This window comes from Callithrix jacchus, chromosome 4, assembly GCF_049354715.1.
Source record: "Callithrix jacchus isolate 240 chromosome 4, calJac240_pri, whole genome shotgun sequence".
In the NCBI taxonomy this organism is placed as follows: domain Eukaryota; kingdom Metazoa; phylum Chordata; class Mammalia; order Primates; family Cebidae; genus Callithrix; species Callithrix jacchus.
The window spans coordinates 139,246,765-139,273,683 of NC_133505.1; the positions used below are offsets into that span (position 1 = coordinate 139,246,765).

Sequence of the window (26,919 nt, forward strand, 5' to 3'; positions counted from 1 at the left end):
TCTTAATAACCCAAAACTGTATATACTAGGATAAGTTTTAGTTTATAATTCATCAATAATTTAATTATTTAATAATGCCTAAGAGTTAAAAACAAAGAAAGAAACTATAATTAATTCCAAAGAAAAATTAAGGGCTAAAGAATACATAGAAAAATATTTTTATGACAAATTTTTTTTAAATAAGGAGGAAAGTTTGGGGGTCAATATTACTTCTCTCTCTCTCTTCATATATCTATATATGAATAAATGGAATAAACCTATTTTAGTTAACATCATTGACAAAATAAATTTTTACTCCTTTACTGATTGTTATTGACATGTGAATGGTTGTTTTAAGTAATTTGTTTAATGGCTACTTATCATAGTATTGACATTTGAATTGCCCTTGAAATACACTCCCTCCTTCATTGTCTAAGTTACGTATTGAGATTGATACACCTGTATCTGTATCTATAGCTACACCTATCTGTGTATCTGTAGTTGAGAGGATTTGAACTAATTTATAAAGAAGTTTTTCAAATAAGCAATTACTAATTTGAGAAAATATCAGTAACTAATACAAAGGAACAGTGATGAGAGGCTTTAGGAAAATATTCGGAAGGTAGGCAGGGTGTGCATAAAGGTGCCAGTGCGCTTACCGGTGATCCCTGCTGAGAAACCTTCGGTTCAATTCTGAGCAAGCATGTGGCACAGGGGCTTGTTTTCACAAAAACAAAAACAAAAACAAAAGCATGTCGTGGTGTCCCTGGAAAGATAGTAGGTTTAACTGGTATGAGAAAAATTTAAAGGAAGAAATAATAAAATGGAAAGATGTGGATAATTACCACTTAACCAAATATTCCAAGTATTTTCAGGTTTAAATTATTCAAAAAGATAAGAAAAAATATTCCTTTAAGAATATGATACTTTTACTCAGTGGTTATTACAATGGACAAACCTGGCTGACAAATCTGCTTAGTGCCTGGGTTTTTAGGAGACAGAGATTCTAAAATGAACATTTCGAGAGACATTCTAAACACTTGATTATGATTATGAAATATGAAGTGAAATTATGATTCAAACGAGTTTCCTAAAGTTAGATCACACCATATTTTCACTTAAGAACACAGTAGAAAGGAAATAGTACAGAGCCCAATTTTAAATGAGAAACTTCTGTTGCAGGAGGAGGGAGGATTCAAAGATTGTTGAAATCTCTCCTGGCTGCTCCATGTGGCAGAACCAGTGTGAGAACTCAGAAACCCAGACCTCAGTGCTCCGTTCCTTCCATCTTTGCATCTTAGTTGTTTGAAAGAAGTAATGAACTAGGAACCAAGTATGTGCACAGTGTTCTGGCTTATCCGGTGGATATTAAGATGATTTCATGCTCTCCTTTTCCTCCAATGCACTATAAAAACATTGAATGAGGGGAAAGCTTCATCTCTTTCCAAATTAAGGAGCTTGTCTTTCTCCTCTACTTAACCCATGCTGCCCTGGAAGCATGCCCACAAACTCAACACCACACAGCAAATGGTCACAGTGCCACTCCTCCCTCCTGTGAGGTCCTATTCCTTGCCTGCATTTAGTAGAAGGAATCATTCTTGGTACAAATCAACAATGCGTGTGTGCGGTGAGAAGACCTTCCGACTCAGCATGAGTTTCAGTGCCTTTCTAAACCACTGGTAGGAAAAAACATAGATGATGGGGTTGCAGGCTGAGTTGAAGTAAGCAAACCAGATAAAGATGTCAAAGACCAGTGGTGGTGTGATAAAGTGAAGGAGGCTGTCGACCATTGTGTCTATGGTGAAGGGCAGCCAGCAGAAGAGATATATGCCCACAGCAATGCCCAGGGTCTTGGCAGCTTTTCTCTCATGCTTGGCAGCCCCAGCCAGGCTTTTGCCCAATGTGGTAATCTGCTGAGCCTGCCTGGTAGCAACCACAAAGATCTTCACATACAAGCTGATCATAATAAGGCAGGGGACAAAGAACAAAGGGAAGTTTAACCAGCCCCAAAATTTATTGAGAAGCAGCTGGCAACTGCCCACGCAAGGCATCTCTTCCAGCCACTGGCTTAGCCTTGTCTCTACCACATCTGTGTAGAGGAAGAAGGAAGCGTATGCTGCGGGCACCCCCCACCCTGCCAGGATGTACCTGAGGGCTACCCTCACTGTGAACTTGGAGGGATAGAGCAGGGGGTTGCAGATGGCACAGTGGCGGTCAATGGAAATGAAACAGAGGTGGAAGATGGAGGTGAGGCAGAAGAGGGTGTCCAGGTAGGTGTGCAGGCGGCAGAGGAAGTCCCCAAAGAACCAGCAGCTCTCCACTGAGCGAATGGTGCTGAGGGGCAGCACCAGCAGACCTAGTAACATGTCAGCCAGGGCCAGGGAGAGCAGCAAGAAGTTGGTGGGCGTGTGAAGCACTTTGAAGTAGGATACAGCAAATGCCACAAATAAATTCCCTAGCACGATAATCAGCATGCCTACTGCACAGGCCAGGTAGATGACCAACTGGATGCCCAGAGGATGTACTGTCCTGGGGCAAGACCCATTCACCTGGTAGCAGAACGCTGCAGGGTGTTCTTGAATGAAGACAGCTCTCATTTATGGTTTTTGTGCTTCCTCTCTCTGGGAACTGCCCACCTTCTCCACTGGGGGGCAAAAAAAAAAGTCTGCTACACAATCACAATACCAAATGAAGAGGAGGAAATGACAGTACAATTTGGAAGCTAGTACAGTGTCCCTGGGTACGGAATCAAATGTGCCCTGAAAATCAAATGCAGCATGGTATTCAAGCTTTCAAGAGAGTTTCTTCTGCTAGCCCTGGCTTATATGACTAGGCACTTTAAAACTAGTGTAGGTGATGGGGGGATGGAGACAGCAAACCACCTTGCCATGTATGCACCCATGCAACAATCCTGCATGATCTGCACATGTACCCCAGAACCTAAAGTACAAAAAACAAACAAAAAACTAGTGTAGATAGTATTCTTAAAGAAAGAAAAGAAGGAGGTAAGCTGAATGTTTCCTCGAAGAAACCCTTATTATATCAGTAGATAGTATTAAGTAATAGAGGATGTCTCTGACATTTTGATAAGGTACTTCTGTCAAACGTAAAGTGAAATTTAAAGCAATGATCTGAACCAAGTGGCCAATTAATTCTTGTTAATAAATTATTCCTTACACAAAGTGTAACTTCTAGCTTCTCTCTTTAGAATTACCTACAATGACAATAAAATCAGCAGATTAAGATTTTGAGTTGTATGTCAACTCTTCCCAAGAGAAGAATTCAGCATGCAAATATTAATAGTTAAAAGAGCAGAAATTGCTCTACTTTAGTTTTAAATGTTGCACATTTTATGATGATAACACAAAGTGTTCACACATCTTGATAGAACTATTCTACATGCAAAAGGACTTTATCTATTTAATATCTTCACATACGTCTGTTAACTGTTAACCAAGTCCTAATATATTGAATTCGGGGTTTCTAAGCTACTTACACAGGTAGGAATCAGAATCCTTTCCTGGGAAGGAATGTTTCTGGGAGCAGGTGGACATAGGGAATGTTAGAGTACTCTTCTGTTGGCCATAACGACAGATGTGCAATCAGTTAATGATTTTATACTCTCAAGAGAAACTACTCCTCCATGTGCTATGATACAAATAAGCTGTGAAGAGGCACCGTGGGACCTAGTTTGCACTATCTGCAAGTCTCAGTTGTTTAAATTTCCTCCTCAGTGCAGAATCACTTACCCTGACAACTAATTAGAGGTAAAATAAAGACACTGGATGTACATATTCTTTTTTAACTGTTCAGTTCTGGGATGTTTTAAAGGTATTCTTTCCTGCTGATGGTTGCTATATCTTCCCTAATTTCATTTTTAGTGAGTTCCGTATTTCTCTTCTGCTTTAGGATTATTTGTGTACATTTCTCTCAACATGAGAAATAGTTGAGAATAAGTGATCCTGAGTTTTTTGGTTCATGAAGGGGTGGTTTGTGATTTCCACATGGTATTCATCCTTGTGTGTTTTTTGAGCTCTGTATTTTGTGACAGTGAAAGAAAGCATGGTAGTTCCTGCGCCTCTTCCTCTGTATACCCATTGGTAAGAGTGTGTATAATTACACCTGTGTACCTTGATTTCATAGAGATATTATCAAGGAAGATAACATGTTGAATCATATTCTCCTTTCTGCCTCTTGATATCTTAGAAGCTGATATGCCTCTTTATAGTTACAGAGAAACCATTTCACAATATCAGTCAAACTAAAGTTGTAAAAATGACAGAATTCTAGAGGGGACACCAAATTACATCTGCCAGAGGGGCCTGGAAGAGAAGGTGAGGGAGGTCAGAAAGAAGAAAGGAGGTTGGTATGCACCTCTCTTTTCTCTACAAATGCACGGCTAAACCCAGTGTTTTCTAAAGCAAAGCTTCCTATAGTCTGGTGACTGCTGGAATCTTGCCTTCTGCCAACTTGTGATGTGTGGAAATAGCTTTCTGGCTCCAGAACTTTAATCAGACCAAGGAAGGATATTGCATTACTCTGTACCTTGAAACCCCTTTAGCTTAAAAGTCATAATCCACATATAATTGGCTAAGGAGTCCTATGGCTTTATATTTTGCTTGATCAAGAACCTGTATAAAATACAAACAAATGTCTTGCAGCTGGAATAGGAGAGAAGAAGAAAAAAGAGAAAGGTTTTTGGGTTTTTTTGTTGTTCTTTTTTGTTTTTATTATTATTATTATTTTGAGACAGTCTTGCTCGGTCGCTCAGGCTGGAGTGCAGTGGTGCAATCTTGGCTCACTGCAACCTTCATCTCCCAGGTTCAAGCAATTGCCTGTCTCAGCCTCCTGAGTAGCTGGGATTACAGGTGCCGGCCACCAGGCCTGGCTAATTTTTGTATTTGTTTTTAGTACAGATGGGGTTTCACCACATTGGCCAGGGTGGTCTTGAACTCCTGACCTCATGATCCACCTTCCTGGGCCTCCCAAAGTGCTGGGGTTACAGGTGTGAGCCAATGCTCTCAGCCAGAGAAAGGTTTTTGGTTCTGGGATAGATTACATCAAATCTGCTTAAATGGAATATGTAACACAAATTTGAAAATGCAGAATTTTACAGGCTGTTTCTTGATCACACAAGACAAACTATGCATGCTAAAGGATATTCTGTGGTGCACTATTAATAGCAGTAAAAAATGAAAATAACCTGAATATTCTCCAATAAGGGATGGATTAAACAAACTAGGGTAACTATAGTACAATTCATGCAATAAGGCATTTTGCAATAGTTAAAATTAATAATATAGTTCTATAGCTGTTGACCAACATATATTCTAGTATGATCTCTAAGTCTCAGATTACTTAACAAACACCACTGTGTCCAGTTTTCCCATCTTTTAATTGAGTATAATACATTATCTATGTCACCATTTTGTTGTATTAGTGAGTTAAGATGAATAAAGTGCAGTCTCTGGCATGTAGAAAGCTGAGTTGGGTAGACAGGAGTTTGAATAGATGTCTAGTACAGGTAACTGTTAACTTCCCAAGTTATTGGTCACACAAGAAACAAATGGAAAGGAATTGATTAGTCCCTGGACCAACTAACATTGTAAGAATGCTACAAATAAATCACTCACATAGTGTGACTTTTATCAGCAGCTTTTCTCCTAATACTCAGGTACTAAATCTGTTTTGAGACACGGGGAGCAACCCATTTTAGAAGTGGTGCTGTTTTTACATGATCATATATGTATTAGTAGAAAACCCTAATAGCTCCACCAAAAAACTGTTAGAACTAATAAATACATTCAATAAAGTTGCAGGATACATAATCAACATATACAAATCAGTGTTTCTATATACTAATAGCAAACTACCTGAAAAAGAAAATCAAGAAAGCAATTCTACTTACAAGAGCTACAAAAAATGACATATCTAAGAATACATGTACTCAAAGAGGTGAAAGGTATCTGCAATAAAAAATATAAAACTGCTGCAAGAAATTGCAGAGGACACAGATAAATGGAAAGATATTCTATGTTCATGGATCTGAATAATTAATATTGTTAAAATGTCCATACTACCCAAAATAATCTATAAATTCAATATAATCTTATTAAAATACCAGTAACATTTCTCAAAGTCATAGAAAAATAATCCTAAAATTAATATGGAACCACAAAAGACCATGAATAGCCAAAGAAATATTGAGTAAACAGAACAAAGCTGGAGGCATCAGACTACCTGACTTCAAAATATATTACAAAGTTATTATAACCCAAGTAGTATGCTATTGGCATTAAAATAGATACATGTACAAGTGCAAAAGAATAGAGAACACAGAAATAAATCTATGTACTTACAGCCAACTGATTTTTGACAGTCAATAACACACAATGGGGAAAGGAAAATCCCTTCAATAAATGATACTGGAAAAATGTGATATTCACATGCAGAAAAGTGGAATTAGACCCCTATATTTCACGGTATACAAAATCAACTCAAAATGAATTAATATATGTAAGATCTGAAACTACAGCATAGGGGAAACACTTGATGACATTGGCCTGACTAAAAATTTTTTAGGTAAGAACTCAAAAGCACAGGCAACAAAAGCAAACCTAGGCAAATGGGATTGCATCAAACTAAAAAGCTCCTGCGCAGCAAAGAAAGCAAACAACAGAATGAAGAGACAACCTGCAGAATGGGAGAAATACTTGCAAACTCTGCATCTGAAAAGGGGCAAGGAACTTAAGCAACTCAGTAGCAGAAAAAGCAAATAATCCAATTAAGAAATGGGCAAAACACTGAAACAGACATTTCTAAAAAAAATCAAAGACATACAAATGGCCAATAGATATATTTAAAATGCTCAGCATCACTAATTCAAAGGTCCTCAACACTGGGGCCCCAGATTGGTACCAGTTCCTAATCCCTGGGCCATGGGCCAGAGTTCCAAAATCCATTTGGAACAAGGAATGGAGGTGGAAGGAGCATACATCTTATAATAGCACTGATAATGGTACTTGTCCATGGCCTGTTGGGAACTGGGCTGCCCAGCAGGAGGTGAGCAGTGGCAAGTGAGCATTACCACCTGAGCTCTGCCTCCTCTCAGATCAACAGCGGTGTTAGATTCTCATAAGAGCACAAATCCTGTTGTGAACTGTGCATGCAAGGGATCTAGGTTGAGTGCTCCTTATGGGAATCTAATGCCTGATGATTTGAGGTGGAGCAGTTTCATCTTGAAACCATCATCCCACAACCCCATTTGTGGAAAAATTGTCTTCCACAAAACTGGTTCCTGGTGACAAAAAGGTTGGGGACTGCTGACTAATTATCAGGGACATGCATATCAAAAGCACAATGAGATATCACTTTGTCCCAATTAGCATAGCTATTATAAAAAATGCAGAAAATAACAAATGCTAGCATGGATGTGGAGAAATGAGAACACTTATATACTGTTGGTGTGAATATAAATTAATATAGCCATTGTGGGTAACAACATGAAGGTATCTCATAAATTAAAAAATTGAACTCCTATATGATCTAGCAACGACACTACTTTGGGTATTTATCCAAAGGAAATTAAGTCATTATGTTGAAGAGATATCTGCACTCCATATTTATTGCAGCACTTACTCACAATAGCCAAAATTTGGAATCAACCTAAGTGGCCATCAATGGATTAGTGGATTAAAAAATATGGTATATATACAGAATTGAATACTAAATGGCCATTAAAAAAGAATGAAATTCTATTATTTGTAGTAACATGGATGAACTTGGAGGACATTGTGTTAAGTGAAACAAGCCAGGCACAGAAAGACAAATATCACAGTCTTAGTCATTGGTGGAATCTGCAAAAGCTGATCTAATAGAAGTACACAATAGAATAGTGGTTACCAGTGGCTGGGGAGTGTAGGGAGGAGTGGATGGTAAGGAGACATTGGTGAATGGGTACTAAGTTACAGTTAGGATAAACAAGTTCTGGTGTTTTGTTTCTTAGTAGGGTGACTACAATTAACAATACTGTATGTTCAAAACAACTAGAAGAGAGGACTTTGAATGTTCTCACCACAAAGGAATAATAAATGTTTGAAGTGATGAATATGCTAAATATCTTAATTTGGTCATTACACAATGTTTGCATGTACCCCATTAATATGTACAATTATTATGTGTCAATTTACAATAAAATTAAAAGAAGTTATGTTGCTGCTCTAGGAGAGGTTTTATTAGACAGAAGGGCCTGTGACCCCCCCGGGGTAGCGCAGGAGTAATGGGGATCTAGGAGGCAATTTCAGAAGAGCAGAGAGGAAGCACAGAGAGGATGGTTGTGAGACTCACAAGAAAAGCATAGGTTCAGGGGTCAGGAGGCTCGAATTAATCTCCTGGTGCATTTGACTGAGTCCTATGCATCTGAGTCCTACGGCCTTGAGCCATTCTTGGTTCCAGTGTCCTCAGATTGCCTTTCCTAGTCTCATTTCCCACTTTGTCCTATTTTCATTTTTTTATAAACATACTTAAAAAAACAATCTGGTCAATTCTCTTTTTCTTGTATACATTCATGTAAGCCATTCTTAAATCCTTTGGAACAAGGGGCAGAAGTGGATGTAACGTGTATCTTATAGTTATAATGAATCCTTGGAACCAGGATAACAAATTCAAGGAATATATCCCAGGGAGATGATTATGCAAGACAAATTATGCATGCTAAAGGATATTCTGTGGATCACTATTAATAGTAGTAAAAAATGGAAATAACCTGAATGTTCTCCAATAGGGGATGGATTAAACAAACTATGGTAGCTATAGTACAATTCACGAAATAAGGTATTTTGCGATTATTAAAATTAATGATATAGTTCTATTGCTGTTGACCAATGTATTTACGATAGTTTACTGAGTAAAACAGATATCAAAAGACAGAAAGCAAAATTAGCAAAATCGATCTCTGTGAGTCCATGTGTTCAAGGAAAGAGTTGACAGCGGATCCCTGGTTGGTTTTGGAATTACCTCATTCGTTGTACTTTTCTGAAGTACTTGAAGTTTTATTTTGTTCTTTGTAATAAGCCTGTATAACTTTTACTGAAGGGAATTAAGTCTATATTTGCTGTTCAAGAAAGAAGAATGGGTCTTGCACGTGCTCAGATATTAAACTTTGTCCCAGGCCCCCTAACCATTGGCAATATAGTTTTTGTACTACTAGCTGTGCATTGAATCTGCTAGAGAAATACCCCAGACTAAAATTTAGTCTGGATAGCCTAGCTCCTTCTAGTTTTGAATACACCTGTGTATACTTGGGAAATTTTTATTTTTCATAAGCATTTGAAAATGTTTCATGAATATTTAGAAATTGTTACCTAATTCTTGTTTATGGTCTGGAGTGTTACTATCAAATTCTAGAAACCAAATTTATTTTCCAATTACCGACAACTTTAACAAAATAAATTATAATGAGACTATGCGAATTATGATAACCTGAGATTATGAAGCCAGATGGAAGTGTTCTTAGTACAAGCTCGAACTGGCATACCTCACCCAGGTTCAGAGACTCTCTTGCTATAGCAGGTTATCTATGGACAGCCTTTGCCTGCCTTTGACAGCACAAAGGACAGAATAGTTCTTGATTCCTCATAATCTGTCTGATATGGTTTGGGTCTGTGTCTCTATGTAAATCTCATGTCAAATTGTAATCCTTAGTGTTGGAGGTGGGGCCTAGTGGGAGGGGATAGGATCATGGGGGTAGATTTCCCCTTTAGTGCTGTTCTCTTGAGAGTGAGTGAGTTATCACGAGATCTGGTTATTTATAAGCGTGAAGCACCTTCCTCCTGCCTCTTCCTCCTGTTTCAGCCATGTAAGATATGCCTGCTTCCCCTTTGCCTGCTGCCACAGTTGTAAGTTCCCTGAGGCCTCCCCAGCCATGCTTCCTGTACAGCCTGCAGAACCACAAGCCAATTAAATTTCTTATGTATAAGTTACCCAGCCTCAGGTATTTCATTATAGCAGTGCAGGAATAAAGTAATACACTGTCTTTTGAATCATTCACAGAGATTTTACATTTCCAGTTAGAACTATAAATAACATTTAAACATGATAAAAAGCTATTAGCAAACTTTCTGAATGAAAATAAAAATAAATTTTCAACAAAACTCACGTTTGGATGCATGTATTAGTTCAATACCTTGTTCCATATTTTAGAACTACTAAGTCTTTATAAGGTCAATTCCACTTTTATATGGAAAAATCTTCTCCTTTAAAGAAGTGGCTTTGAGAGACAAATATTAATAATGTTAAGAATGTGTTGGCCGTTTCTTGTTTGAAAAGCCCACTCAGCCCGCTCAGCAGCAGAGAAGGCTTCTTGTATCTGTTTTGTAGATTAGGAAGTGAAGGCTCACAAAGGCAAAGCAAGTTGTCCAAGGTCATTCACTGAGGAAGTTTCCAAGTTGGAACTTGGGTCTGTTTCACTACAAAACCCATGCCCTCTCTACTTACTATACCTCAAAAAGATGCAAGTCTTGAACAATCACCTTTCCATCTTCGCAACAATTTCATTCCCTCTTATCCACAAATAGCTTCTGCTGAGTACCCCTGGGTCTTGTCAGTTGAGTATGGAAAAGAAGCATGATTAGGTTTTGAAAGCATAGTTCTATGGTGACAGAGACTGGGCTGCTGCCATGAAGTGGACCCTGCAAGTCTACTGCAGTGAGATCATTAGACAGACTGTCCAGGAAACCAGTTCCTATTCCTATATATTTTCTTCCAGTCTTCTTCTCTTATGTAAGCCAATCAGTTATCTCAAAGGTCATTCAAGAGCCCACATGGGTCATTTTTATAATGCAGTATGAGAGACTGAAGCAGCTAATACATGGTATATGTAGCTATTTCCTAGCTTGGTAATAGTCCTAGAGAAGTAGTGTAATCTTGTATTTTATTATACATTATATTTATACTGAGTTATTTCATTTGCATCTCTTCATTCGTAGGTCTGTCTATTAGAACCGGAACATTATAATTTGGTAGGGAGAAAGACAGTTAAAATGTAGTCTTGGACTCAACATCATTGGTTATAGGATAAATGCAAATCAAAACTACAATAAGATACCATCTCACCCCAGTTAAAATGGCTTATTAAAAATGCTGGTGAGGATGTGGAGAAAAGGGAACCTGCACACACTGTTGGCGGGAATGTAAATTAGTAAAACCGCTACAGAGAACACTTTGGAGGGTCCTGAATAAACTAAAAATAGAGCGAGCACAGAGTTCAGCAATTCCACTGCTGGGTAAGTAGCAAAACATCTCATGTACCCCGTAAAGACATACAACTGCTATGTACCCACAAAAAGGTTTTTAAATCAAAAAGATCTAGTATTGAAAATGTTCATCTATCTTAATGCCGCCCACACATGAATGGACCAAGTCAAGCCTTTTAGCAGAGCACGTTAGATGGTCCCCAACATCCTTGAGACTTCTCCTAGTTCGGCATGGCTGAACTTATTCTGTTCCCACACAGATATCTTGCTGTTTTCCTTATTTGACTTATGGTAATGAGTCGTGCTGTGATAACTTAAGCTGAGAACTGTGTCACTCAGAATCTCTTTCTGGATTTTATCCCAGGTTAGAGGAATGTGTGTGAGATTTGGAAAGCAGACGCGAAGCTGTGGCCATTCTCCTGAGGGTGTTCGCAGGAAGATGCTACGATGGACAGAGAAAGCTGATGCGTGTCCTCTTAGCCTCACTCCCTGGCCTAGCTCCACACTACTCTCGACTCTCCTTCCTGTCTGCTGACATTGCTAAGCAACAGTGGTTCCAGTCTACCACTGAATTCCTGGATAAGGACCACAGAGCCATAGCTACCCAGGGGAAACAGCTCACCACAAACTTTGCCACACACCCTGTCTTTGCAGTTTCACTTCAGTGGGTGAAAGTACTGGCTCAAACTTGCTTCCTCATGCTGATCTTCAGGAAGGTGGCTTAGTGAACCCTCCATTGATGCTCTAACTCCACTTTGACAGCTTTCCCCTGGCTCTAATAGAGGCTCTGGTTGGTTCCCTTATCAAACCTGATGCTACAGTCCTTTGGTCAAAAATGCAGGCAGTCTCTCCACAACCCCACACCAGGCTACATTTTCCTCTGCCATGCTCTCTTGGCTTCTTGTGCCTGGCTCCATTGTAATACACATTACCCTGTAGTGTAACTGAGTGACTATGGTCTCTCTTATGAAGTCAAAATTCCCTTGAGGCCAGGGTTTAAGTTTTATCTATCTCCAAACCACAGGCAATTAGAGCAACACTTGGCACATAGTAGGTTCTCAATAAAAGTTCATTGAACTGAGTGGCTTTTAATACAGGGAGCAAGTATCCTAGAAGTCACCATTCCCCCTGAGATAATGGCTACTCCTCTCAACTTAGGTGAGTACTGGGAAGAGGAGATTTGGTTTAGGAATGAAAACGGCTGCTTCACTCTCCTTGGCCTAGTCTAGGAAGAGCACATGGACCTGTTTTGAGAAACAATTGAGCTAATGTTTATGGACACCCTTGTAAAGTTCAATGTGCAAGGATAATGAATATGTGTACACACACATGCAACGACATGGACACATCCCAGCATATGTTCACAAAGGCTGCCTAACACATAGATCAAAAGTGTATATTGGGAGAAAGAATATTTTCCTAAACTCTATATTCATTTATCTCATTTAGTAAGACACTCCAATTTTAACAAATACTGTAAATCTCGTATCACTTCTTTCTGAAAAGGGGTTTAAGCCAAAATCAATAAAATTGGAAGTAACTACAACTGTCTGCATTTTTCTCCCCTTCCATGTCACTAGCATGCTCCATAACTCAGGCTTCCTGTATGCCTAGGCTCTCTCCCACTCCCCTAACAAGCATTAACAATCTCAAGAGAGATTTAGATTAAACTCAGGCCAGGTGCAGTGGCTCATGCCTGTTTTTCCAGCACTTTGGGAGGCCTTGGCGGGAAGATGACAAGGTCAGGAGTTCAAGACCAGCCTGGTCAACATAGTGAAACCCCTTCTCCACTAAAAATACAAAAATTAGCCTTAGCCAGGCATGGTGGCATGTGCCTGTAGTCCCAGCTACTAGGGAGGCTGAGGCAGGAGAATCACTTGAACCTGGGAGATGGAGGTTGCAGTGAGCCCAGATTGTGCCATTGTACTCCATCTTGGGAGGCAGACTGAGACTTTGTCTCAAAAAAAAAGAAAAAGAAAAAGATTTAGATAAACTCAGATATACATGGCTGTCAATGATTGTGGAAACCACATTGCTTTTGCATCTGATGTTTTCAAGTTAAAGTGAGAAAATCTCCATATGATTTAAGCCAAAGGAGTAAAATTCTAGATCCGTAATTTGGAATCTCAGAGTCAGCAAGGCTTGGGAGAGATTCTTTTTATTGGAGTTGTCTTTCTTGAAAGCCCCAAAAAAGACCACTTTAGTAGCTTTAGTACACCTGGAAGGCTAGTTCTATGACCCCTACCTAGATGTCCATTACGCTACCTAGACGTATCTCCTTATCCAGCCAATCCATGACCCTACTAGTGTAGAGAAAGGGCATCCAAGATTCCCCACCAGAAAAGAGTCCTATTGAATAAGGAACACAGCCTAAGCATGGGCAGGATACAGGCTTAGGGTGGAAGAGTCAGGGTGGAAGATCCTGCCTGTGACAATCATCCTCAATGCCTTGGGAAACCAAGAATAAAACATGCCATATATAATGGGATTGAAAGTGGAGTTGAAATAGCCTAGCCAGAGGAAGACACTGTACAGATCTTCAGGGATTGTAAAATTAATGAAAGGATCTGTGATCGTCAAGACAAAGAAGGGCAGCCAGCATAACACAAACACGCCCATGACTATGCCTAAGGTCCTGGTGGCCTTGCTTTCTCTTTTAGAGGATGCCTTTTTTTGCTTTCTGACCCAGCCTGTTTAGTCCTAGAACCTGTGCTGATTTGCTTAGCTTGCTTCCTGGCTACTGTAAAAATGTGTATGTAAATTCCCACCATGATTGTCCCAGGGAGAAAGAAAGCTAAAAAGGAGGCCAGTACCCCCCAGAGCTTATTAAATATTAACACACACAAACCTGAGCAGTCAGTGGCTGCAATGAACTCTTCTGCACCAATTATGTTTAGTTTTGAGAATACCAGGCCAAAGGCAAAAAGGATGGGGATGGACCAACTGATGAGTAGAAAGAGTTCTATGACAGGAATGGTTAATTCTGGTGACGTATTGCAACGGGTTGCAAACAGCATAGTAGCAGTCATCGGAGATGAAGCAGAGGTGAAAAATGGAGGTGGTGCAGAGCATGATGTCGCAGCAGCTGTGGACTTTGCAAAAGAAGTCTCCAAAATACCAGAAAGACTCTATTGATCTGATCACACTGAAGGGCATGACCACACAGCTCAGCAAAAAGTCAGTGGTGGCCATGGAGAGGATCAAGAAGTTGGTCGGGGAGTGGAGCTGCTTGAAGTGAGCAACGGAAATGATCACGACCATGTTGCCCAGCATGGTCATCACTATAGCCCCAGTCATGACCAGGTACATGGCCCAGACACTCAGCACGGGCCTCACATTTCTAGGGCACGAATTGTTAACTGAACGAAAGCAAAATTGTACTGCTGGGGGATTCCGAGCGTCAGGAAAATTTATTGTCTTTGTCTCGTGGGTGCTATGAATCTTGTTCAAAAGTGCTGTGTTCCTCTCAGTTCTGTGTAAGAAAGACGCAGTCAAACAACACAAATCACCAGGAGCACAGCTTTTTTCAAATGCCAAACTAAGCCTGCGTGTACAATCCAACTACGAATTCCCTACTGACCAGGAGCATTGCTTCCCAAAACTTTGCATGCATACACATCACCTAGGAATCGTTTTAAAAACACAGTTTCTGATTCTGGGATAGGGCTGAGAGTCTGCATCCAAGCTCTCAGAAGATGCCAGTGTTGTTAGTCCAAGGACCACTCCTTGAATAGGAAGGGGCTGATGAAAACTGGATTGCTATTTGGTCATCATCCTCTCAGTAATACAGGTGAATGCATGTTCCAGTTGCCCTAATATTAATCTCACTCAGGATTCCAAATCCGTAGGCAGGTTGAGATTTTCCTGTCCCACTTATATTGGACATTTTTTAAACAATAAAAGCCCTTCAAGGATGATCAAAAACTGTGGAACTATTATTTAATGTTTAGCTTTACGATAATTATGATTTGAAGATTATACTGATGCTTCCTTTTTAACTTTATGTGTGGGCATTTGCCAATAATGCTTTCCATCTTGCCACTTATGACATGTTATTCAATTAAGGAAACATTTCTCTCTCCAATGCAGAGAATAACATAGTTTTTAGAGTGTGAGCTGTATCGTGGCAAACTAAAAATATACTAAGGATCACAAAGTTATACATGAATAATCAAAAATATAAAGAAAAAATCCACAAATAACAGATTCTACAAATCTGTGGCTTATCTTCTTTCATTTAGCAGCTGTATTCATGAATTCAAATTCAAATTGAGGGCCTCTCCCACTGTTTTTGTCTTATGTTTGTCACAAATGTGATATGTGTGAGTGCTCATTGTTTAATCTATCATTTTGTATAATTAATGCTGTTGTCCTTATAATATCAAAATAATGGGACTGACCCATCCAGTGTATGACATGGTTTGACTTGTTTTTCCAGTGCCAGAGCTGGATGTGTAATTCTGGGGACCGAAGCGATCTAAGGCCCGTTGAAATGGACTTTGGCCTGAGAATAGGCTAAAAACTTAGTGGTCTTTTGGGAAAATGAACCCACAAGCACATCCTCACTGGATTTAATTGAAAAAGTCATTAATAAAAATACAAGCATCTTTAAAAATACTGTTTTCACTATTTGTTATAATAGCTTAGCAATTATTTCCAATATCTGTGTATTATTTGAACTGCTAACTTTATGATGTATTTTATTTGCTCTGGGTATAGTAACTTGATTTCTCTATTTTTTTCTTTAGAGTTTCTTAAAAAAAATACCAGTCACATGTTAAACAATTAAGTTGTACTTGAAAAACCAAGCCGGAACGATCCAAGATGGCCGATCGCTAACATCCCGGGATTGCAGCTCTCAGGGAAGGCGCGGAGAACTAGAGGACGCCACACTTTCAGACAAAGTCTGGTCGCTCACGGAGCAGAAGATCCCCCAGTGGTGGAAACACAGGGGTCGCCAGCGCGACTCTCGTGGTCGGCGCAGCGGTTCCGCCGGCACCTCGGCGCGGCAGCTCTCGGAGCAGAGTAAACGGGACCGCTTCCCCTTCTGACCGAGGTTTGGAGCCCCGGGAAGGCAGAGTCGCCTACTACGGAAACAAGAAGGAAGCCCGACAGGAGAATCCTGGGCAGAAAAACACCATCAGTTTTAACGCCGCTGCTCTGGCCCTGGGAACTAACAACCTGGACGTCCACTCAAGAGACCTAATCTGAAAGTTGGTAATTTCAAAGACGAGAGGAGGATAAATTTACAATGACGGGAAGAAACCAGCGTAAAAAAGCTGAGAATACTCAAAGACAGAACGCCTCTCCCTCTAAAGATGATCACAGTTCCACATCAACAATGGAACAAGGCTTGATGGAGAATGAGCGCCTCCTGATGACAGAATCACTCTTCAAGGAATGGATAATAACAAATTTCGGTGAGTTAAAAGAACATGTTGTAGCCCAACGTAAAGAAACTAGGAACTTTGACAAAAGGCTTGATGAAATCCTATTGAGAATAGACAACTTAGAGAGGAGTATGAGTGAATTAATGGAACTGAAGAATACAATACAGGAACTCCGAGAAGTATGCACAGGTTTAAACACTCGAATTGTTCAAGCAGAAGAAGGGATATCAGAGGTCAAAGTCCAACTTAATGAAATAAAACGTGAAGAAAAGATTAGAGAAAAAAGGATAAAAAGGAATGAGCAAAGTCTCCAAGAAATGTGGGACTATGTGAAAAGACCAAATTTACGTTTGATAGGTGTACCTGAATGCAACGGAGAGAATGAATCCAAGCTGGAAAATACCCTTCAGGATATTATTCAGGAAAATTTTCCTAAACTAGCAAAGCAGGTCAACATTCAACCCCAGGTAATACAGAGAACACCACAAAGATATTCCTCAAGAAGAGCAACCCCAAGGCACATAATCGTTAGATTCACCAGGGTTGAAACGAAGGAGAGGATACTAAGGGCAGCCAGAGAGAAAGGTCGGATAACCCACAAAGGCAAGCCTATCAGACTTACAGCAGATCTCTCGGCAGAAACTCTACAGGCCAGAAGAGAGTGGGGGCCAATATTCAACATCCTCAAAGAACAGAACCTTCAGCCCAGAATTTCATATCCAGCCAAACTAAGCTTCACAACTGAAGGAAAAATAAAATCTTTTATGAACAAGCAAGAACTCAGAGATTTTATTACCACCAGGCCTGCTTTACAAGAGCTTCTGAAAGAAGCATTACACACAGAAAGAAACAACCAGTATTAGCCTTTCTAAAAATACACCAAAAAGTAAAGAGCACCAACACAAAGAAGAATTTACACCAACACATGGATAAAACAGCCAGTCAACATCAAATGGCAGTAACCCTAAATTTAAATTGACTAAATCCCCCAATCAAAAGACACAGCCAAAACCCAACGGCATGTTACATCCAGACCTGTTTCACATGCAAGGATACACAAAGACTCAAAACAAAGGGATGGAGAAAGATTTACCAACCAAATGGAGAGCAAAAATAAATAATAAATAAATAAAAAGCAGGAGTTGCAATTCTTGTATCGGATAAAATAGATTTTAAAGCAACAAAGATATAGTGGTAAAAGGATCAATGCAACAACAAGAGCTAACGATCCTAACACCCAGATAGGAGACTTAGATTCAATGAGACAGAAAATTAATAAGGATATCAAGGACTCGAACTCAGATCCAGAACAAGTAAACTTAATAAATATTTATAGAGCTCTCCACTTCAAATACACAAAATATACATTCCTGTCAATACCACATCACACCTACCCATTAGTTTAAATGAAACATTGATTGGCCATTATTAATACCCAATTTTTTTCAAAATAAAGCAATATTTCCATTTACTCTCCCTCTTTCTCTTCCTCTTTCTTCCTCTCCTTTACTTATTTATTTTTATTTTTTTTCTTTCCTTCTCTCAAAAAAAAAGAAATCAACTTGTAAACCTCTAGATCCAGGTCGGCAATGTCTCTTTCATTGCTTGATTTCCTTTCTTCCCTTCCCTCCCTCCCTCCCTCCCTCCCTCCCCGCTTCCTCCCTTCCTTCCTTCCTTCATCCCTTCCTTCCTCCCTACCATCCTTCTTCCCTTCCTTCCTGCCTTCCTCCCCCCCCAAAAAAAAAAAAAAAAAAAAAGAAAAACCAAGCCATAGGGAAATAAAATATAAGCAGAACAAAGTGTGTTCAGCTCCTTTATAAAGTGCAGACCAGCAATCAGAGTACACGGAATACATTGTTTGATTACTTGCCACGTTGGTTCCAAAGCTCTAAAAGTCTGCAAATATCAAATCTTAATATCTAACACTTTATTTAATAAGTTAAATTTAGCTTGCTCTTTATCTCCTTTGCTTTTGTAATTTTAAAACTTTTCCTCCGTTCTTTTTCAATTCTTTTTAAAATCAATCTTTAAGATAGCTAACAACTACAAAGTCACTTCAGCATCTGTCATTATATATCCATACATAGAACATTGCCCATACAAAATTTTACATTTCATTATATAGTTTTTAAAGTTTTAAATTCCAGGTTTGAAAACCTAATCACTGAAAGAATATAGTTTAACCTCCTCAGTTTGTAAAGTGAATTATTTATCTATCTGCAAAACATGGCATGGAACAATGTCTAGAAATTAACAGTATTCTCTCATATATTACAGTTACACATACTAGGGAAATGGTTAAACATTGAAGTGTGAGATTAAGACAAGAAGACAGGGTAAGACACACACATATATTTTAAAAATTATTACATGGGTGAATTATTAAGGTAATGTCAAAGAGAAGAATAATTTCAAACTCCTATCTTAAGTCTTGGCAAAAAGTTATGAAAGCAAATAACTAAATGCAAATATGACTACTGGCTTGCTGGTTTGCTAAAGGGAAATGATTATGAAATTAAATCAAGTTGGAGTTTTGTTTATTATTTAAAACTTAACAGAATAAAGATTCGTTTTCTTTGGACATTCTCCCTCAGAAAAGATAGATATGGTATTTTTTAAAAAAACAAATAAAATAAAGTTAAACCCTTTATGGCATGTCACATTCATCATGGAATATTATTGTGACTTTTTCTGTTTTTTAACAGTATCATTTCTCCCAGCATCAGCAACAAAGGGCTAAGTTAATTACAACATTGCAAACAACCACCTATGGAAATTACTAGTTATTTCTTCTAGGAGGTAGAAAGAGACATTATTGACAATTCTGGAGAGAAGAGCAAGAATTGCACAGTTTTTTAGTTCAAATGTAGTTCTTTAAGAAAGAAGACTATAGACTAACAAAGCATAAACAAGAATTCTGAAATAATTTTGAAAATGCAAACAAATATGGGCATTTCAAGGAAAAGGGTATTTATGGAATAATTTTTTCCCCAGTACTGGAACCCTGAAAGTATGTTAGTGTATACATATTTCCCTCAAATAAGAAGGGGGAAATATAGCTCAACCACTTCAGCAATGCATTGTAAATAAAAGGAAAAAACTAAGAGAGGACATAACATAACTGCTTTATCAGAAATGATTTTTCTCACTGTTTATGTAGCCTAAACACTCTAGTTCTGCAGCCATTTTCACAAAAATAATGATTTGATCTTACTTTGATATATCTCACCCATACAATAGTGGCGTAAGTGAGGGAAATTATTGGTAAATTAGATTTAAGAAAGATTTGCCGTGGTTTTCCCTTCGATGTTTCTTTCAAATCTCAGTAATTTAAAAAAGAATACCCAGATTTATTTTTATGATTCAGTATTTAAGAGGGATATTTTTCAACATGCAAAAATAGCAAACAGAAAATAAATCTATCTGATTTTTTCTGTCCTAATATTCTCCTTTGCCTTGTCAAAATTTGGCTAATTAGGTTGGTGAAATTAACGCCATTGAAAGGTGAGTTATCTATTATGCTACAGTTTCTTACCAAGCAAATTTGCACCATATTCTCTTGTTGTCTGCCCTGCTCAATTCCTAGGAACTTGGGGCCACACTATTATAGGTAGGCTCCTAGCAGGCTGTGCTGTTACCAATATTTATGCCTAAAATATGCCTCTTGGGGCAGTGTCCTATATCCTGCTTTTGACAAGTGTGTCATTTCACAACCTTCAGTGTACTGCCAGCAACAGATTATACTGAGTCACCAGAGAAATGGCCCTCAGAGGGAGCATCAGTTCTGTGCAACCACTGCTGTGACCTCAGATGGACATCACAGACTAGCCTTACACAAGGCCAAAGATAGGAAGAATGAAAAAGAGGGAAGGAAGGGAGGAAGAGGGGAAGGAAAGAAGGGCGGGAGAGAGAAAAAAGAAAATTTAGTTGAAATCCAACCCATGCTCTATCCACTTATTACCAAATGCTAGCTAATGCATTCATTCCATGAAGTCTTTAATCTCTAGTGAAAATTTAACTCATTTATATCTTTTCTTTTTCCTACCATGCACAAGTCAGTGATATTCCTTCATACTGCAGTTCTTTTAAGTTGATAATTTTTCAGATAAAGGTCCTAGCCAAAGCTAAATGCAAAACAAAGATTTCAACACAATTGGATGAAAAGAGGACTCTTCATCACCATGAGGGTATTTTCATGATTACTGGGGAAGACATTTCTGTTAGCATGCCATAATTCCAGACACTAAGCTTCAAGGGGTTTCCATTAGTAATTTTATGATTCATCAACACCACAAAGTTGTTTTACTTAAATAATACACAACACTTTGGAGAACAGCAAAGTTTTTTTATGTTTATTTATTTATTTTTTGACAGAATTCCTCTCTGTTGCCCCAGCTGGAGTGCAGTGGCATGACCTTGTCTCAGGGCAACCTCCGCCTCCCAGGCTTAAGCAATTCTCCTGCCTCAGCCTCCAAGTAGCTGAGATTACAGGTGCCCAACACCACAGCCAGCTAATTTTTGTATTTTTAGTAGAGACAGGGTTTCAGTTTCACCATGTTGGCTATGCTGGTCTCGAACTCCTGACCTCAGGTGATCTGCCCACCTCAGCCTACCGAAGTGCTGGGATTACAGGCATGAGCCACCACTATGCCAGACCCAAAGCTTGTTCTTGTAGAAATAGAAACAAATTATTCATATTTAAATCAGCTGGTAAGGACTAACTTTATTATATCCTCTGAGGATATTCTTCATGAAATTAAATGCCTTTGTGAATGGTGATGGCTGGAAGATGTTGGATTTCCTTTATATACTTATCTTGGTTTATTAAACTTTTCTTTCCAAATTTCTGTCCTAATTACTGTGTAATATATTTTTATAAATTTGGATTGCATTAGTCAAGGGCCAGTCAGGAGAGTAGAAAGGAATAATTTTTATCTAAACAGAAAGAAATTAATTTAGAAAATTATTTTAAAATACATTTGAAAACTTAAAGAGCAAAAAGCATTTGTAAACAAACAAAAAATAAACCAAAACAAACCCTGCTGAGGTCACTACTAATAGTAACTGTAGGAGGCATCTACCCCTCTAGACTGGGGAAAGAAGTAGTGGTTGGATTATCAGAACCTAGAAGCACAGAACAGGGGCGCCTCAGAATGTGTTCTCAGACTTCTGAGGTAAGGATGCTGCCCAGCTACAGCTGGTTCCTCAGGAGCTTGGAAAGAGTCCTCTTACAGAGACAAATTATTATTATTATTATTATTTTTGAGACGGAGTTTCGCTCTTGTTACCCACGCTGGACTGCAATGGTGCGATCTCGGCTCACCGCAACCTCCGCCTCCTGGGTTCAGGCAATTCTCCTGCCTCAGCCTCCTGAGTAGCTGGGATTACAGGCACGCGCCACCATGCCCAGCTAATTTTTTGTATTTTTAGTAGAGACAGGGTTTCACCATGTTGACCAGGATGGTCTCGATCTGTTGACCTCGTGATCCACCCGCCTCGGCCTCCCAAAGTGCTGGGATTACAGGCGGAGGCAGATTATTATTATTGTTGTTGTTGTTTAAATTATTTTCCATAAGGAGCTGGTTCATTATTGTTTACAGTTTGAGAATAATGTAAACATTTACATGCCTTGCTTGAGGGAGAAGATCGTTAATGGCTTTACATATTTGACCAGGTCCAGGTCCAGGAAAGAACTCAAATATTTCGATGGTATTTGACTAAATAAAATGATTTTGCATGAAGATGACTCCTCAGTTCTCTCCCAGCCTGACAGCTTAATGCACAGGCTCTGAACTCACCAATCGGCCACCAGGGGGAGCTGCTCTGACAGCAATGCTGGAGCTCCACGGAGAATAAAATGACTCCTGGAATTCCAGGATTTCATGATTTCTAAAAGTAGGAACAACAAAGGTTAATTTGCAAAAGAAAAGAAAGTTATATGCTTTGGACATGAAAAAGACATAGTCTTTCCTTGTGATTACCATACAAGTAAACCGCTCTTAACTGCTCATCCCCAAAGAAGAAGAAAGTAATATAGAATAAAAGTAAAAGAACAAAGTAAATAAAGGGTAAAGTAAAAAAAAAAAAAAGAGAGAGAGAGAGAAGGAAGGCAGGAAGGAAGGAAGGAAGGAAGGAAGGAAGGAAGGAAGGAAGGAAGGAAGGAAGGAAGGAAGGAAGGAAGAGAGACAAGGAAAGAAAGGAAAAAACACACCAACCAGACTAACAGGTACTCAAAAACTGAAGTCTTGAATTTTTAATAGGATTTTTTCTCATACACTAAATAACAAATAAATCTGAAATCATGCAAGATTCAAATGATTTAAATAACACTTCTTTTACTTTATTGACCAAAAGCCTTGGAAAGCATATATTCATTTGTCAACGTTTTATTTTCTCTCATCAGAATGGAGTTGACTAGAGGACGGAGTTTAATTCTCATTCACCATTGCGTTCTGTGCTATATCCCCCTTAGTGGGAAGCAAGAAATACGTACCACATTCAATCACAGAAGAAGCAGTGATATAATACAAGCATCTTGTATTGTTTTTTTAAAATGCTTGTATTTTTATTAATGTCTTTTTCAATTAGATATAGTGAGGATGTGCTTCTGTGATTGAATGCAATACACATCAAAAGAATCCAACAACCACAGAATTTACTGATGCATTCCCATGAAGAAATATGTTTGTGGATATTTATTGTAACATTATTTGTTGTAGCAAAAGATCAGAAACAGTAGAGATCTAGTTAAATAAATTAGGATACTTCCAAATAATAGAATCTTCTGTAGACTTTTCAAAAAATTTGGCAGGTCTATGTTTACTGACATAAAATGAACCTCTAATATGTGATAGTATGTAAAACAACCAAGATTCAAATTAGCATATATAATATTGGATAATGTTGGAAAGAATTTAACATGTTAAAATATTTACGATAACTTTGTGATTACCACTTAAAATATATTATTAAATAATTAATCTAGACATAATTTTTAAGTTGAAAGGCACAAGAGAAGTTTAATATGTTTATGAAAGATATTATAGTTTTAGGAATCTTCAAATTCACTGTATTTGTAAGTCATTAAGTTTATAATTTAAGTATTATAGAAGATTTTGTGTGTCTAATAACTAAATGATCAATAAGAGAACTTGAGTGTTTTAATTTAGTAAATTCAAATAAAATATTAAGGGAATTCAATTCACTAGTCTGTAACTGCCTCTTAAAGGGTGTTAAAAGTTGCTAAATTTACATACAGAATAACTTCTGTTTATAAGTTATAATTATAAGTTAAATAAAAGTTATGTTATAAGTTATAAATAAAAGTTATGTTATAAATAATTATAAGTTAAATAAAAGTTACATGTTAAGTAAAATTTTAGAAGAGCTAGGTTTTTCAATATTGTTTTATAAATGAGATATTACTTAAAAAGCCAAAATTACCTTGAAGTATCTTTTCTTTCTTTTTTTTTTAAATGGAGTCTTGCTCTGTCGCCAAGCTGGAGTGCAGTGGCACAATCTCTGCTTACTGCAACCTCTGCTTCCCTGGTTCAAGTGATTCTCCTGCTTCAGCCTCCCAAGTAGCTGGGACTACAGGTGTGTGTCACCACACCCAGCTAATTTTTGTGTTTTTAGTCGAGATGGGGTTTCACCATGTTGACCAGCATGGTCTCAATCTCCTAACCTCATGATTCGCCCGCTTCAGCCTCTCAAAGTACTGGAATTACAGGTTAAGCCACCGTGCCCAGCCAACATATCTTTTCTATACACAAAAAGAACACAGAAAACTCAAACTGAGAAACTGATCTTAAAAATAAAATAAGAAATTAGCCAAATGGAAGAGGATGGTGACTAGCTCCCCACATAGGGCAAATGGGGTGAATGACTGAGAGGGCAGTGATTCCTTCAGAGGCGTTTGCTGCAGGGAGGAGGGATTTGATGTGGAAGGACAAACAAGACCAAGTTGAGTACGTGCAAAACTTGATGCCTTTGGGAAGAATTTCAGAACTTTATCTGAGAGCAATGAAAAGTTACCTTCATCAGGTCCAACAGGAAACAGATGGCACAGTCAACCTGGGTAATTGAGGAGAGTTTAATAAAGGACCATTTACTAGGGTGTGGTGTGAGCAGTGTTTGAGGAAACCAGCAAAAAGCAGTCTCATAGCCAGGAGCAGCAATAGCAGGGAACCACACTCCAGCTGGACCAGAAATGGCAGGGGAAGGAGGCAGTCAAGGGAATTCGGAGCGGATGACTGCATGGAGAGGGGCTCGGCTCCGGGTGGCCTTTCCTAGAGGAACACAACCAGTCCCAGGACAATGTGCAGAAAGGTTGCCTGGGATAAGTACCCAATTTCACCCTCCTTTCACCAACTAGTCTCCTGCAGATGCTTTCCAATGGTAAAATGTTATCTGAAACCCTGAGCAGGAGAGCCCCTTAATCCAGTTTGTAAAGCAAGAGGCCTTGTGATTGCTGGCCAATCATGGAGACATATCATGAGGATTAAGATGCTAGAGAAATAGGAATCAGAAAGTCATTTCAAATGTAAACCACACAGTAAATAATCACAAAGGCAAAAGCTCAAATTGCATATGGTAATTCATAATCAACCTGGTTCTCCTATGGAAAAGTCTTTGTAGAGAGCCTAAAGGTATCAGAAAATAACTGAATAATTTATAAAATGATGGTTAACGATTCTTCCAAGACAAATGTTATGGTGGGCAGTTGACAATAAAGGCCAACCTTAAGGCACACGCTCTTCATGGACCCACAGGCCACGATTTTCCTTTTCCTGAATTCCTAGAGTGGTATCAGATAGGAACCCAAGCCACTAACACTTTTTAAAAACTTCTTATATTGCTTTTTAACTGTCTCATATATGTAAACTTAGGCCAGCCTATTCTGAACTGTATTTTATATTTCCTTTGTACATTTTCCCCACCAGTCAGCAGTGAGTGTGGATTGGAAGTGAGTTAACAATTAACAAATTAACGAGTAATTGATTTACTGGTCAAAGGTAGTGAATGTACCTCGTGTGTAGGTTTCAGTATACTCACCTAGATTACTGAAATGTAATAGTATTATGTTTGCAGTGATCTGGGGATTTAAGGTATGTGCTGCAAGTCAAAATAATAACAACCTCACTTGCAATATTCTATTCACTTTCGTAACAGCTTTTTATTAATGTGCTTCAGGAAACAAATTTGCAGTTGTTGAATGGGAGCAAAATATTTTTCCTAACACTATGTACTTAAGGGCTTTCTGAAACCATGGATAAAAGAAGCCATGAATAAGAGGGTTGCAAGTAGAGTTGAAGTATCCGAGTCACACTAAAAGATCCAGTATTATTATGGGAGTGGAGTAGTCTAGGTACGGGTCAATCAGAACAGCAAGAAAACAAGGCAACCAGCAAGCTAGAAACACCCCCATTACTATACCCAGGGTCTTTGCTGCTTTCCTGTCCTTTCTCTTGGATAGGTGTTTTTTCACTTCCCCCTTTGTGTTTTCAGGCATATGGCTGATGGCTCGAGCATGCTGTTTGGAAACGATAAAGATTTTGCCATAAATAACAACCATGATGGAGCCAGGGGTAAAGAAACACGTAGTGAACAATATTGTCCCCCAAAATTTGTTGAAAGCAAGGGCACAGAAATTGAAGCAAGCAATAAGTATCTTATAGCTCTGCATACTGGAAACATTGGCCTCAGATAGAACTAAACCAAAAGAAAAAAGAGCAGGGACTGACCAGCAAAATGCCAGCAGTCGCTTTATGGTGGAGCTTGTCATTGTAGTTGTGTAATGTAAAGGGTAACACACAGCACAAAATCGGTCCACAGCAATGGAACAGAGGTGAAAAATGGAGGTCAGGCTGAGCATCACGTCAAAGCTTGTGTGGAATTTACAAAAGCCATCCCCAAAGTACCAGCAGCTCTCCACTGATCGCACCATGCTGTATGGCATAATGACAAAACCCAGCAGAAAGTCTGTGGTTGCCATGGAAAGGATCAGAAAGTTTGTGGGAGAGTGAAGCTGTTTGAAATGAGACATGGAAACCATTATAACCAAGTTGCCAAAAATAGTTATAACCATGGCTCCAGTCATAACCGAATACATTATCACCCGGACATGAAAAGAGCGGTTGGTGGGAGGACAGGATTTATTTCCAAATTTTGGACAACTGGATAGGTCTTCGGGAATATAAGTTAGATCCATGGTGCTTTATCACTTGAAATTCCTTTCCAGGAGGATGAGTCACTGTTTCTTCTCTTCTTAAAATGATTCCAGTGAATTTCAGCTCCTA

The 26,919-nt window shown here is 38.7% G+C and overlaps 2 protein-coding genes and 1 pseudogene across 2 annotated transcripts; all 3 read right to left on the bottom strand.

The window, feature by feature from the left end:
* Positions 1 to 26,919, bottom strand: TAAR5 (trace amine associated receptor 5). The gene is made up of 3 exons (XM_002746970.7): positions 26,739 to 26,919; positions 26,057 to 26,153; positions 1 to 2,623 (listed from the first exon to the last, which is right to left on the bottom strand). The coding sequence occupies exon 3, from the start codon at positions 2,574 to 2,576 to the stop codon at positions 1,572 to 1,574; it is 1,005 nt and encodes a 334-aa protein (XP_002747016.4). The 5' UTR covers positions 2,577 to 2,623; positions 26,057 to 26,153; positions 26,739 to 26,919; the 3' UTR covers positions 1 to 1,571.
* On the bottom strand, positions 13,572 to 14,659 carry TAAR4P (trace amine associated receptor 4 pseudogene; annotated as a pseudogene).
* Positions 25,944 to 26,732, bottom strand: LOC100385074 (trace amine-associated receptor 3). The gene has a single exon (XM_008995080.5). It carries the CDS (start codon positions 26,730 to 26,732, stop codon positions 25,944 to 25,946), a length of 789 nt encoding a protein of 262 aa, XP_008993328.5.

Excerpts from the sequence above, each read along its gene's own strand:
- TAAR5 (XM_002746970.7), bottom strand. The coding sequence starts at position 2,576 with ATGAGAGCTGTCTTCATTCAAGAACACCCTGCAGCGTTCTGCTACCAG.
- LOC100385074 (XM_008995080.5), bottom strand. The coding sequence starts at position 26,732 with ATGTATTCGGTTATGACTGGAGCCATGGTTATAACTATTTTTGGCAAC.